At 37.2% G+C, this 15491-nt stretch overlaps 2 protein-coding genes across 2 annotated transcripts; both read right to left on the bottom strand.

Moving 5' to 3' along the window:
- Positions 1-351: 351 nt before the first annotated feature.
- On the bottom strand, positions 352-6288 carry LOC104226077 (C-terminal binding protein AN). The gene is made up of 7 exons (XM_009777962.2): positions 5578-6288; positions 5158-5326; positions 4928-5058; positions 2287-3075; positions 1848-1895; positions 995-1108; positions 352-687 (listed from the first exon to the last, which is right to left on the bottom strand). The coding sequence occupies exons 1-7, from the start codon at positions 6151-6153 to the stop codon at positions 616-618; spliced, it is 1899 nt and encodes a 632-aa protein (XP_009776264.1). The 5' UTR covers positions 6154-6288; the 3' UTR covers positions 352-615.
- A 463-nt stretch (positions 6289-6751) lies between these two features.
- Positions 6752-8124, bottom strand: LOC138876471 (secreted RxLR effector protein 161-like). The gene is made up of 2 exons (XM_070155452.1): positions 7734-8124; positions 6752-6798 (listed from the first exon to the last, which is right to left on the bottom strand). Exons 1-2 carry the CDS (start codon positions 8122-8124, stop codon positions 6752-6754), a joined length of 438 nt encoding a protein of 145 aa, XP_070011553.1.
- Between the last annotated feature and the right edge of the window lie 7367 nt (positions 8125-15491).

The following is a 15491-nucleotide window of genomic DNA, read 5'->3' as shown; positions in this document are numbered from 1 at the left end:
ATTGCTGTTTCTGGCAATCAGTTTAGGAAAGTTGGGCGCTTAAGTGTCCAATCCCAATATTATATTAAGAACTCACGCGTATATTGTCTCCACGTTTTTGGACAAGTTAAAGTTACACCTGGTTTAGGATGGGATTGCCACTCAATATTGCCACCCTATTAGGAGGCAAAACAAGGATAATTTAAGAAAAGAAATCACCAAGCAATATGTTTTTGCTTATGCTAGGATGTAAACTTTACTCTCACATAGTATTCGTTCCGTTTCATTGACCTCAGGCCAAAGTCTTTGGTGCTAAGGGGATTCAAGATTTTAAATAAGCAGTTGTAAAGAATCACTATATTCATCACTCTGTACTCACAAAGCATGCAAATTTCATTAGAACGCAACAGTCTAAACAAACAAAAAACAAGCCATTTTGAATCCTCGAAATACAATCAGGCCATTTTCATGGGGGGAAAAGATCCCTGATAGGAGGCAATAATGAAAGTTACATTAAAAACATACAACTCTTGCTTCGAGTGAGACTCAATGCCTTACAAAACTACTTGTGGTAAATATTCCAAACAAATCAGCATAGCATATTTTAAAAATCATGCGCAATGGCTCAGACACTGCCTAGTCAAGCCATCTAGTGATACCATCTTCTCCAACCGCTGCTAGTACTTCAACACGTACATCCAAAACAGCCTGCAGGTTGCAGTGACGAGATTATCAAAATATGGGTATTTCTATAGTGGACGATAGGGAATAAAGCCTTGTTAAATAACTGATTCTTATGACGGTAGTACTTGTCACTTGATTAGAACCGGAGTTCAAAAAGGAAAGAGGTCAGGTAGAGATGTTTTGGAGAGAGTTTAGATGTTTTGGAGAGAGTTTTAGAAAAAGGGAAAAGATATGTTCTGGGACATTGTTACCAAAATAGTTACAATATGTGACTACCATATGATGGGGCAGGAACCTAGTTCTGAATGTCTGAAGCAGAACAAGAACTTACCAGAGGATTCCTACAGTTCACTAGTCGACATTCTTCCATAGTACCTTCAAATGTCCAGCTTTCCCAAACATCAAAACTGTGACTCGCAAATACAAATTCCATCCTCCTATTTATCTGCAATATCAGGGTCAGGGTGAAACCACAGCTTTTATGTGATACAATAAAATCAAGCAAGGTGATAATCTACAAAAGAACGGAGCAACAAATATAGTGCATCCATTTCCCATTGAATACCTGCATACGTCAACCTCTAACATTGATAAATTTAGAACTTTTCCAGCATAAAACTTCTCTCAACCTTTGGAAAGAATAACTTCTTAGCCGCAAGTGTTGGCAACTTGCCATAGGAAATAAATTTCTATCATACTCAACTATTGGTCTAACTTCAACATGGACAAAGTATTCAATTTTTTATTTTTTATTTTGATAAGGATGGACAAAGTATTCAATATCCTACCAAAATTAAGGACGTAGAACAAGAGCACTTTGAAAGCTACGGCATCTTTGCGGTAAGGGGTAAAAAAGCACATTTCTTACTTCTAAATATAAAAATAAGAATTATTTTGATGAAATAAATATAAGAACTACTAATCCACACTTGCCCGGACACCGATCATTAAGAAAAAGAATTACTCATCCACACTTTTATACTTAATTATTTATCCAAGTGAAATAACACGTAAGTGATCTCAAACTTCCAGTTTCTAGCATGTGTAGAAGCAAGAGCAACAACTTAATGTTATAAGCTTTTGCAGTTTCTTAATGGTTAAGCACAATAGAACACCAAAATACTTCACCTGAGGTAGCATAGCTCAAGGATGTTTTATGACAACAAGTACAGTGATAACCATACCTGTAATAACTTCCCACCAGCAGTAAATGATCTCAACCCAATTGTATCCTGAAATAGAGCCTCGGTTATTAAATGTATTCCCAAGGCATTCATTTACGGAAATATTTTTGAAACTCGCACAAAATCTTTCCAACAAAACGCATTTAATTTTTTTCAAGAAGTTTCTGCAAATAGTTTTTTTTTAACCATTGTTTTTTCTGTAAAAATGGCTTGATGGTGCTGTCAAAGAAAAGTTTTTCTACTCACAGAACACTCACATCTAAAGAAATAAACTATAACCATCCAAACATAATTTCTTTTTGCAAAATACTTTTTTTTCAAAACATTTTCCAGAAGTCGTCCGAATGGCACCCAAAGCACTATGTGGATAGTTTGGCACTATCTGAAAGTAGAGGGCAGCGCTGCCGTAAATGGAAAACCAAATTTCTTTTCAGCATACCTTGCTTCTAAAAACCACGAGGAACTGTGCTGCTGGGTCTCTTTTTGTGACATCTGACATTGTGTCGAGGAACCAACCACCCCCTTTAACTCTTTGTCTGGAAACATGCAAAGCAGGGTGATGTCTTGCATGTAAAGCTATAATATAACCATCCTTCAGCAGTTCCGCAGATTTTCTGCTGAGATCCATGCCTTGTTTTGGGAGCTGCTCCCCTGATGATTCCTGTATTGATTCAATTGGTGTCTTCCTACCTCTTAAATCTTCTGGAGAAGCAAAACGTGAACTGGAACTCACACCTTGATCTGTTCCGCTCATCGTAGCACCATCTTCATGGTGTGACGTACTCTCCTTTTCAAATGCCAAAGAATCATCTACTTTGTGCTGTGATTTATGGCGTCCATGCCGCTTTTTAGCCTTTTTACCTGATCGGCTTCGCTTTACTTCAGATCTACCAGAACTATTTTGAGATACTATGGAGCCTTGAAGCTGACTAGGTGATTCCCTTGAATCATTCACTAATCTTTTCTGAGAGTTCTCTGCAACATCTTCAATGGGTTGATGACTAACAGAAACCTGCAATGTGCTTTCAACATCTTGTATTTGGTGTCGTTCGTTTTCATACCCTATCTCGCTTTCTTCTTCATCCTCAGATACAGAATCCTTTGGAGCAACACCATCCAAGAAGAATGATTGCAGCATAGAAATAGCTTTCTCCCTTATTTCCATCCACACTTCTTCACTATAATCTGCGCTACGTGGCAGTATCAGAACATTGGGCATCTCCCTTACCTAATCCAAAGATACATTGACTTCCTTCAATTAAAAAAATCTAATAAAGACTATATTTAACATCGCATATTCCTGATATCAAATTACTATAAATCCAAGAACCCAATGTGACAAATAGATACCACCAACAACATTTTAAATCTCCTGCTAATAATCATCAATCCTGCCTCTACTGAAAACAAAGTGGTGAAAAAAGAAAAAAGGACTGAACACTCCTTGAAGTCCAAGGGTAACCAAAACTTGAATTCAAAAAAGTAAATCTACTAAGAGCTCCACACATGTCAAAAGGACCACACAAATATCAGAAAATTACAAAGTCTTAGTTAAATGAGCTCATAGTGTCACATAGTCGATAAAGCTTCTTACAAACAACTTCACTTAATACCATATACTCCCTCTGTTCCAGTTTATGTGAACCTATTTCCTTTTTGGTCCGTTCCAAAAAGAATGAACCTTTTCTAAATTTGGTAACAATTTAGCTTAAAGTTACAATTTTACCCTTAATGAGAAGCTTTTATAACCACACAAATACTCTGGGCCCCATTTGGACTTGTTTAGGACCACAAATTCCAAAAGTCTTCATTTTTTACTTAAACTCCGTGTCCAGTCAAACAGGTTCACATAAATTGGAACGGAGGGAGTAGTAAATATAACAACGTGAATATTCTAAATTTTGAAGAAGCTACTTTTGGCTAGTAATTAATTGGGAAAAGATCCAATACTATCAACATAGCTCTATCAACTGTTAGGTAGCTTACACATATTACAATCATAAATTTTCCAGAGTTTTTCGTTCTCCTTTCTTCTAGTAGCTTAGATTAGTAAAAGGCAAAAAGTTATAGAAAATAAAATAGATTTTCACAAGAGTCTAGTGAATTATCAAAATCAGTGTTTAGGAAGGACCCCCAAATTTGATAGTGAATAATAGCCAAAAAGCTATTTACTCTTAAACAAGTATATCTCTAGAAAGTAGAACATTGCCAAAAAGTCACAAGTAAGGCACAACCCTAACTACTTTAAAGGCCTTTCAAATGCAATAATAGAAAATATTACAAGGAAAAAGAAATAACAAAAGAAGAAAAGAAGATAAAAGGCAACAACATTCAGGTTGTTGGACTTGGGTCATAACCTTGTCATCCTGAAGAGAAGATGAAATGTCAGCTCTCTCACCCAACTCCAACTTATGGAGCATAACAAGAGAAAGGAGTTGAGGGAAACTTCAGAACAACTAACCAACTCAAAAGCGTCCAGAATCCCTTCCCCTCACCATTAATCTCTCACCAAAACAAGTGTTCTGGAGGCAACCTCCTTGACAAGGTAAGGATGAGTGCTAGACCACACCAGACATGTGCTGGTTGCCTCATTGTATATACACCAGGTGGGGTCCGGTCTACTAGCTACGAATGAGAATCACTATTCACCAGCAAGCATTGGAGTATTGGACTCAGGGCTATAACACTTAGATTAGAACTCATCCTCGGTGCTTCAAAATTAATTCAATTTATATATGCAACCCAATTTCACTCTCACAATTGCAGAGAAATATCTATCAAACAAGCAAGATTTCACGGTGAAGCAATTACCCACTTTCTTCATAATTTCCTATATGAGTATCCATTCCTATAGGTGTATGAATCTCAGAACAACACCAATTATTACCTGGCCTCTCAGTCTTTCTTGCACAAAAGAAACAATTTTTTTGACGAAACAGCATCGTTCAAACTTCAAAGATGGAAAACTCAGTCCCACCATCATTTACTAGCAAGCACATGAGAGAAATTCAACAAAACAAAAGCTGCTTATCCAAATATAATCCTATCATTCAATCATACCCTAAGACTATTCATCATACCCATGCTTCCATCCATTGTGGCCCTTCAGCACCATCCAGAGCACAGCCGGCAAGGCCTCCCTCAATTAGAAGTTGTTTGACAGCACAATCATCTAACAGTTGGCTGCTACCGGTATTAACAAGAAATGCCCCTGCATGAAATGCTCAACAAGTCATCCCCCAGGATAGTAGAAATGGGTGATCGGGGCAACAGGGAACTACTTCAGATACATATCTATAGCAAAAATTACCAGGCTTTAAATGCTGCAAGCAATCTGCATTGATAATTTGAACTGTTTCATTTGTTAGAGCACAGTGTAACGATATAAGGTCACTTGCAGCAAGCAAGTCATTTAGGGTATCCATTCTCCTGGCAGCAGGTGGAAATCTAATGGAGTGTCTGCTCACTTTTCCATTTCCCTGTAATCATTTAAGAAATGAAACCTTTGTTAGCATGCATTGATATTAAACACTAATACTTATCTCAACAATCCTTCACACTACTGTGAGAAGCTATGAAAAATCTACTCAATTAAACCGAAATCAATCAACTTTCCTACCTCATCAAAACGGAGCATGATCATGTTGATTAATTGATTATATTTCACTTAAGCTACGAAAATTTAGCCAGTAAAGTTAGAATTTAACGGAAATACTCTCAATTTCGCTACCTCAACATCAAAATAGAGCACGCTCATGTTGAATGCTAAACTCCGAGTAGCCAAAGACCTTGCCGAAGCAGATCTACCAATAATTCCCAGTACAAGGCCACGACACCGGCGCATTCCACGACATAGCGGCTGAACGGAGCCAAGCCAGCCGGAAGCCGATAAGGTATGGCGAGAGAGGAGATGAGTACGGCGGAGTAAACCGAGGATAAGCGCCATAACAGTATCCGCCACCTCCTCAGCGCGGCTAACGTCGACATGAACAAGCCGAGAGAGTCCGAGGTCGGAAGCCAACGCGGAGTCGACGGCTCGGTCGGAAGATCCGAGGCAGAGAATGAGCTGCCACGAACGGAGCCGGCGTTGTGCCGCGCGTGGGAGGAACGCGAGTGAGTGAAGAAGTACGGCTGTAGCTGACTCGATCCGCGCTTCCGCTAAGCGGCTGAGAGGCACGTGCTCGATGACTGCTATACCGGAGAGGCATTCTTGTTCTAACGCTGTGTCTTCGATGCAATTGAGAGTAATGACTAGAGGAACTTGTTGAGTAACCGACGAAGACGTTGTTTTGTTGTGGTGCGCCATTGTTTCTGTCCAGAGGAGATCTGGATGATGACGTTGTTGCTCGAAATGATTAAGGACGCCGGAGAAAGGCGGCGAGCATTTCCGTCTTTTTCTCCGGCGAATTTAGAAGGCAATGAGGTGTCAGTTTTTTTGCCTAAAGAGTTGTGAGAGACCCTAGTCTTCTCTGTCACTTTTTTTGTGTCACACCGGCCCCGTGACTTTCTCTTTTGTTTCAAAAAAGCCTTTATTAATTACCTTATTTCTGAATCAAGTCCCTAATCTGCAGGAATATACTTGGGCAACGTGATGGAATCATCGCCTGGATTTATTTTGGATATTTTTCTCATTTGTTTTCTTTCCTCTTTTTTGGTTTTAAATTTGAAAATATTGCCGTTTAGACAGATTTTCGGAAACGGTTTTCACAAAATGGAAAATTTTATCTGAGAAAAAAATGTGTTTTGTTATAAAATAAAAGACGATAAAGTAAAGACTAATATATAGAGAAACTGATATATTATTCGAATTAAAATTGATGTACATAATGAACTGAAATCTCTTCTATTTATAAAAGAAAGAAAGCTGTTGTGTAAGCTGCTACTGCAAATTGTTGTGTAAGCTGCTACTGCAAGCTACTGTGTAAGCTGCTACTGCAAGCTACTGTGTAAGCTGCCATTATATCATATATGGATAATTTTTTACTGAGAGCAATGTTTATCCATAACGGAGTACTGAATGGATAAGCTTATTATACCCGGTATGGATAATCTTCTACGGGGAGTAATGTTTATCCATAACCGGGTACTGAAGTGATAAGTTTCTTATTTTCAATAGAGTACTAAATAGATAAACATATTTACGGCGGAGTCCCATATGGATAAGCTTCTTTAGGAAGTTTATTTACAACTGAGTACTAAATGAACATTCATAATATAATATATTTATAACACTCCCCCTTGGATGTTCATTAAAAGATAATGTGCCTCATTAAAACCTTACTAGAAAAATCACGTGGGAAAAATCCTAATGAAGAAAAAAGAGTACACATATTTAGTAATACGCATTGTTATGTGCCTCATTAAAAACCTTATAAGGAAAACCTCATAGGAAAAAACATTAGTAAGAAAAAAAGAGTGCATCACGTATTTTACTCCCCCTGATAAAAATCTTATTTCAAATATTTGAGTCTCCGCATTCCAATCTTGTATACCATCTTCTCAAAAGTTGGAGTTGGCAAATATTTAGTGAATAAATTTGTTGGATTATCACTTGAACGGATTTGTTGCACATCAATGTCACCACTTTTATGAAGATCGTGTGTGTAGAATAATTTTGGTGAAATGTGCTTCTTTCTATCTCCTTTTATAAATCCTCCCTTCAATTGGGCTATGTATGCAGCATTGTCTTCATATAAAATTGTGGGTCTTTTCTCACATTTCAAACCACATTTTTCTCGAATAAAATGAATTATTGATCTCAACCATACGCATTCTCTACTTGCTTCATGAATAGCTATTATCTCGGTGTGATTTGAAGAAGTAGCAACAATAGATTGCTTTGTGGAGCGTCATGATATTACAATACCTCCATATGTAAATACATACCCGGTTTGAGATCTAGCTTTATGGGGATCAGATAATAACATGCATCTGCATAACCAACAAGATCTGCACTATCTTTGTTAGCATAAAACAAACCCATATCAAAAGTTCCCTTCAAATATCGCAATATATGCTTAATCTCATTCCAATGTCTCCGTGTAGGAGAAGGACTATATCTTGCTAGTAAATTAACAAAAAATGCTATGTCATGCCTTGTAGCATTAGCAAGATACATTAGTGCACCAATTGCACTGAGATGGGGTACTTCTGGACCAAAGAGTTCCTCGTCCTCTTCTGGAGGTCGGAACAAATCCTTATTCACTTCACGTGATCGAACAACCATTGATGTACTCCATGGGTGCGCTTTGTCCATGTAAAAGCGTTTTAAGACCATTTCTGTATAGGCAGATTGATGGATAAAAATTCCGTCTGCTAAATGTTCAATTTGCAGACTAAGACAAAGTTTTGTCTTTCCAAGATCTTTCATCTCAAATTCTTTCTTAAGATATTCAATTGCCTTTTGGAGCTCTTCTGGAGTTCCAACAAGATTTATGTCGTCAACATAAACAGCAAGTATAACAAATTCTGATGCCATCTTTATTATAAAAATACATGGACAAATAACATCATTTATGTAACCTTCTTTCAGCAAATATTCACTTAGGCGATTATACCACATGCGCACAGATTGCTTTAAACCGTACAAAGATCTTTGTAATCTAATTGAATAAATTTCCTGAGATTTTGAATTCGTTTTAGGCATTTTAAATCCTTCAGGGATTTTCATATAAATTTCATTATCAAGTGAACCGTACAGATAAGCTGTAACTACATCCATTAGATGTATTTCAAGCTTTTCATGATGTGTTAAACTGATGAGATATCTAAATGTTATGGCATCCATAACAGGTGAATATGTTTCATCAAAATTGACTCCAAGTCGTTGTGAGAATCCTTGTGCAACAAGGCGAGCTTTGCATCTTTCAACTTCATTTTTATCATTCCTTTTTCGCACAAAAAAAAACCATTTATAACTAACTGGTTTTATACCAGCAGGTGTTCAGACTACTGGTCCAAAGACCTCTCTTTTAGCAAGTGACTTTAATTCCGATTGAATTGCCTCTTTCCATTTTGGCCAATCAGATCTTTATCGACATTCTTCGACATATCGAGGTTCAAGATCCTCACTATCTTGCATAATATTAAGTGCAACATTATATGCAAAAATATTATCCACCACTATTTTAGATCGGTTTAAATTATTCCCATCACCGGTCGAACTTATTAAAAGTTCTTCACTCACATGAGCTTCGGGTTCATTGATTTCTTCAGGAATCTCAGAACTAATCAGATCTTGGGTTTCTTCAGGAGATCCCTTCATAGTATCGTTTTGACCATTTGTCGATTTTCTTTTTCGAGGATTTCGATCTTTAGAACCCAAAAGCCTACTACACTTCAGGCGTGCTTTAGGTTCACTAGCTCTCATGCTAGTAGATGGTCCTACTGGAACATTAATTCGGATGGGCACATTCTCTACTGGGATATGTGACTTAGTTATCCTTTTCAAATCAGTAAATGCATCTGGCATTTGATTTGCTATATTCTATAAATGGATGATCTTCTGGACTTCCTGATTACATATAGGGGTACGGGGATCAAAGTGAGATAATGATGAAACTTTCCACACAATTTCTTTTTTGATTTCCCTTTTCTCTCCCCCTAATTGTGGGGAATTTGTTTCATCAAACCGACAATCTGCAAATCGAGCAGTAAATAAATCTCCTGTCAATGGATCAAGATAGCGAATAATAGAGGATGATTCAAACCCAACATATATTCATATCCTTCTCTGTGGTCCCATCTTACTACAATGTGGTGGTGCTACTGGCACATATACAGCACATCCGAAAATTCGTAGATAAGCAATATTTGGTTCATGGCCAAAAACTAGCTATGACGGAAAATATTTATTATAATTGTCACACCCCTTTTTTAACAACTTCACTAACCCTCTTAAAAATAATAAAAAAATTAGTAAAGCTCAAACAAGGGTTTTTAATTAAAAAGTGACAAAATTGTGTTCAAAAGGAAATAACTCAAAGTCGCCACCTGACATTTATTTCGGTGTGCCAGGTCACCATTTTTTAAAAAGGATTTTCCTTTTAAAACACTTAGGACTCCAAAACTAAGTCTGCACCAGAGATTCAGGTAAGGGGGTTCATTTGACTCGGGGAGAAGGTGTTAGGCACTCCCCAAGTCCCGTGAAAGTCACGGTTGCATACTTGATCTAGTCGACTTTTAAAATATTTGAATTGAGGTAATAAACACATAAAAGCAAAATAAACACACGCGAGGCTCAAGGTCGTCCCCACCTAATAAAAGAAAAATAAAAATAAAAAGAAAAATACTACGAGTTCTACTATCGACCTCCGAATACAAATACTTCGGGGCATACCCCGGAATAAAATATATACAAATCCCTCAGGGCATTCCCTGAATAAATTTAACTAAGGGAACGACCTCTCGCCTCGAAACTAATAAAAATCCTAAGTTTGCCTACCCAAGTGTGGTCGGCCTAAACATGATACTAGCGATTAAATTAGTAAAGTAAACAAAATAAAGCTAAGTGAAACAATTCATGGCTCAATTGTTTAAACTTGGTTGGTTAGCCCCTCCATTTTAATTTCCTATTGGTTAACACCCAATTCATTTTAGTTCATCAAAGTATCACCTGCAGCCCATTAACTAACAATTCCAGCACGTCTTCACCCAAAGAGACGTAATCATAGTTCGATTAATTATTATCCTATCAATATAGTCTAGTTAATATGTAGCAAATCATGGGTAATTCAACAAAAATAATACCCAATTAACATAATCAAAATAGAGTGTCGGAGAGAAAAATAGACCTCTGTTATCTCGGAAAATATGAATGTGCTACTGGACGAAACTAGAACCTTCGACCAGAAAATGAAATCGGCAAATAGGCACTCAACCCGAACCTCGAATGGTAGTCGCGCTGCTCGTGACTAATGTTGAATGTGTTGGAACCGCGACCGAACCTCGGACGAAACTGAAACGGAGCTCCTTGAACAACGACCACTAACAAACCTGAAGCTCGCCGAAATTTCAAACTCGAACCCAAAATCGAAGACTGAATAACGACGACCCAAATTCTGAAAAGGCGACGAGAGTTTTGGAGTGTGCTGCTGTTTTTTTAAAAAAAATGAAGAGAGGACGAGAGCTGCTGGTTGTTTTAGTGAAGCAGGGGTGTCCAAGGTTAGAGATCGAGAGTGAGATGAGCGACGGATATGGAGGTCTCACCGGAGTTAATAAAGTCCATCAGAAAACGAAAACTCCAGACGGAATCTAAGAGCAACCCTGATGAAGCAATAGCCAAATCTGATGAAACAACGGTGGTTGCCGGATTTCTGTCCAAATCTGTCACTCTCCGTCGCCAGTAGTAACAGAGAAAGAGGAATACGACGGAGAACGACTAGCAGTAGTTGAGGCGGATGATTTCGCCGGTGATGGAGGTGGAAGGATACTATGGGTGTGTGTCTAGTTTCATGAGGAAGAAGAAGTAACATAAGCCTTTTCTGTATTAGGATTCTAGGGTCCTTTTTTTTGTCTAGGGTTTTTGGTCTCTCTCCATGAAAGAAAACGGCTTATTCCAAAATGTCTAGGTCTTGTTTTTTTTTTCTTGTATATTATGCTAAATGGGGTGTCTAGGTTTGGACTTTTGAGTTAATGGGCTAAGAGATTAGTTTAATTAGGCTACAAAAAAGACTAAATTAGTCCAAAAAAATTAATTATATTCCCTCCTCCTTTTTGTATGTAAAAATAATATAGCAAACAAGATAAACTATTAAAATACTACTTAATCTTACTTAAGAAAATAACTATTAAAATAACACTAACCATTTAAAACAAAGTTATTTTTTGGTATTTTTTTCAAGATTAAAAATGACTACAAAACCTTAATGAAACTATTTTTTTTTTGTAATTTTTATTTTTTATGAGAAAATAAAGCAAAAGGGTCAAAACTAATTAAAATAGCGATATTAGGCCTAAACTAAATATTTGCATGCTAAAATATAAAAAATCTTGGGGAGGGTCAAAAATCGCATGTCTACAATAATGTGTCGGTCTGAGACGGATAATTGATACTGCATGCAAGATAGCATGGCCCCAAACAGTAATGAGCAATGTTGTTTTCATAAGTAGTGGTCTTGCTATCAACTGCAGGCGTTTAATAAATGACTCTGTAAGGCCATTTTGAGTATGAACATAAGCTACAGGATGTTCAACTTTTATCCCAACTGATAGACAATAATCATCAAAAGAGCTTGAGATGAGAATTCTCCAGCATTATCAAGGCGAATAGCCTTTATAGGATAATCTGGGAATTGTGCCCTTAATCAAATTATTTGTGATAGCATCTTTACATGTACAAATATAAAATGTGTAAATAGTTCTAGATATGCATTCATTTTATAGATCTCAAATTCAAATTCTGGCAACTTTTCATAGACAAACTCAAAGTACTTAATACTAATGCTAGTTGTTGGTGAAAATACAATTAATTACGGTCAACAAATAAGATGAAAAAAATAAATATTTTTCAAGCTGAGGCATGGATATCTCGTTCTCTTTAAAGAGATTCAAGCCTATTGCGATAGCATCTTTACAGGTCTAGCAGTAATATTCTTGATTTGTCCTCTCCAAGATACAACAGCCCGATAACGTCGTATGACTCGAACAAACTCTAGACAAATTGTTGAGTCCAAAGCTACACCAGAATAAACACCTTCCTTCAACAAAATAATATTTTTTTTTGTAGATAATAAGTTGGAGACTTAGATTTTTTCCTTCTCTCAACTCTCTTTTTCATTACAACAATTTTCACTTTTTCCATGCACACTGCAATATTTTTCCATCCACAATACAAGGAAGAAACACCACTATTTATAGGTGTAAAATTTCTTTCATAAAATAAATAACAAAGTAGTGGGATAATAAAATTGTAGAACATAATTGGCGGTTACAAAATTTAATCTTTAGTGGATAATTAGTGGTAGATCATGGCGTTAATAGTTTCATGAGTTACACCAAAGTAATGACCACTTTCTTGCCAATTTATAACCACTACCTTACAAGAAATAATGCACTATAATATTATGATATAATATTAAAATGCACATACCAACATTCTCTCGCTCATTTTAATATTAAATTAGAGAGTTATCACTTGAAGGGAGACTATTATGCATAATGAAGATGTGCTCTGTATTGAACCTCTACTTAGTGAAACAGTAATATTTACTCCAGAATCAGTAGTGGTCTCGGACTTGAACTATGACTGCTTTAGGGAAATAAAATATCACTGCTCACATATAATAATTAAGGTGTTGACATGAGCTTCATTAGCCAGCACATTACGGTCTTGTGTTATCCCGATTTTCATGAGTGTTTTGAGAATAAGCCCAATTCTCATATGAAGCGGCATACTTCCATACTCACATAGGTGAAATCTGTCAAGGATGGTCCTGTAACTCTAACATCTCACTCATACGAGCTACAGATTTCCTCTAAGAGTTAATAAAACTCAACCTCACTAATCATTATAGGATAAATGTACTCATACTATAGGGATGAAATAATAATAAATTTAATAGTGCTTCAAAGTAAGCAATCATATGATTTCTTCTTCCCATTGAACCTGATTATAGGATCTCTAGTCCCTAGGTTGGGTTTCCTCGATATGCTCCAAACCATTTCTCTTGCTAAGGCCTTCGTCAGTTGATCTGGAAGATTATCACAAGATTTAACATAATCAACATTAACAGTACTATGTCAAATATGATCTCATAGTACTGTGTTTTCTTCTTATAGGTTTGTATTACTATTGTAATAATGATTTTGTACTCTACTAATAGCAGCGGTGCTATCACAATAAATTAAAAAAAGGAGAAATTGGTTTTTCAAAATAAAGAATTTGAAATAATAAATTTCTCAACCAATTCGCTTCTTCACTAGTTGAAGTTCAGCCTCCATGGTAGAGTTCGCGTAGAGGAAAGTTGAGCGGCTGGGTTGAGGTTGATTTGTTCTTCGAGTTCGCGGAAGGGGAGTCGCGTTCGTGATGAGTTAGGGAGCTAAGTCTTCGCATTTGCGAGTTGGGTGTCGCGATTGCGATGAAGGAATTTTGGTCAAAGTAAGTTTGTGCTTCGCGAACGCGAGGTGTTGACCGCGTTCGTGGATAAGGATTTGATGCCTGGGCAGAATGTTTAAATAGCACGATTTTGGTGTTAACTTCCACCATTTTTGAGCGATTTTGGAACTTTTTGAAGAGGATTAAAGAGGAATTTAAGGGGAAACACTTGGAGGTAAGATTTATGAATTTAATACTCGATTCTTATGTGAATTCTACCTAATTAATCATGAAAATTTAGCCTAATATTGAAGAACTAGGGCTTGTAATTGGAGACCTAGAATTTGGGATTTGAGGGGTCGTTTGTGGTTGGATTTTGATGCTTTTGGTATGAATGAACTCGGGGAGTGATAAGAAGTCTATTAATGCAAATTTTATCGAAATCCGAGATGTGGCTCGGGGGTCGGGTTTGGCCAATTTCGGGATTTGTGTTATAATTTAATTCTTTTCAAGTGGACTTTGTTCCCTTAGCATATTTTGATGGTTTTGCACTGATTTTGGTTAGATTTGGAGCATCCGGAGGCCGATTCGAGGGCAAAGGCATCGCGAGCTAGAGATTTGGACCGGGTAGAGGTGAGTAATGATTGTAAATGTTATCCTGAGGGTATGAAACTCTGGATTGCACATCGTTGTGCTATATTGAGGTGACACACAGGCTAGATGACGAGCGTGAGGTCGTGCACCATTGGGGATTATGACTTAGTCCATCCCGTATGACTGTTTTACCGCATATTTGATTGAAAAACTAATTTCTATCATCATGTTTTAGGCTGAATGTCATATTTGGGCCTCATGCTAACTATTTGAACCATTAGGGGATTTTTACTGATATTTCTTCACTGTTTGACTTTATACTTGTACTCAGTCATGTTATATTCTACTATTTTCATAACTTAGCCATAGTTACTCTGTTTTGATACATTAAATGATATTTTAAATGATAAATTGGGTTGAGCATCATGTTTTATTGTTTCCCGAGTGGCTTATGAGATTCTGACCGAGTAAGGCTGAGGGTCTGTGTTGTGATGATATACTGATTTATGATTATGAGGCCGAGAGCCTAAGATTGTACGCCACGAGATGGCTTGATATTGCGCTTGGGCCGGAAGGGGCCCTTCTAGGAGTTTGCACACCCCCAGTGAGCGCGGGTACCCATTGTGCTATGAGATATAGCCCGAGGGGCTGATATTGTTCCATGTGTTGCCCGAGGGGCTGATTCTGTTGGTATTATGCCCAAGGGGTGGTTCTTTATGTGTTTATCTTTCCTAGTTGCATGTCATTTACTGGCTTAATTGTTAAAAAGGCATTTTCAAGAAGTTTAAACTGAACTAAAGTGACTCCACATATTTTTATTGCTTCATTGTTTTTCACTAGCTTTTACCACTTCTTTATAGCATGTTGATGTGCCTTTACGTGATTTGTTATTTCTCAGTCTGCATTTATTACTGTTACTCACTGAGTTGGAGTACGCATTTTACTCCCTGCACCCCGCGTGCAGATTCAGGCGCATCAGGTCCTGCTTGCGAGGGTTGAGAGTTGTCCAACAAATT

This window comes from Nicotiana sylvestris, chromosome 1 (genome assembly GCF_000393655.2).
Source record: "Nicotiana sylvestris chromosome 1, ASM39365v2, whole genome shotgun sequence".
Lineage (NCBI taxonomy): Eukaryota > Viridiplantae > Streptophyta > Magnoliopsida > Solanales > Solanaceae > Nicotiana > Nicotiana sylvestris.
Note: the sequence above shows the minus strand (reverse complement) of the source record. Positions and strands in the feature narration are given on the sequence as shown.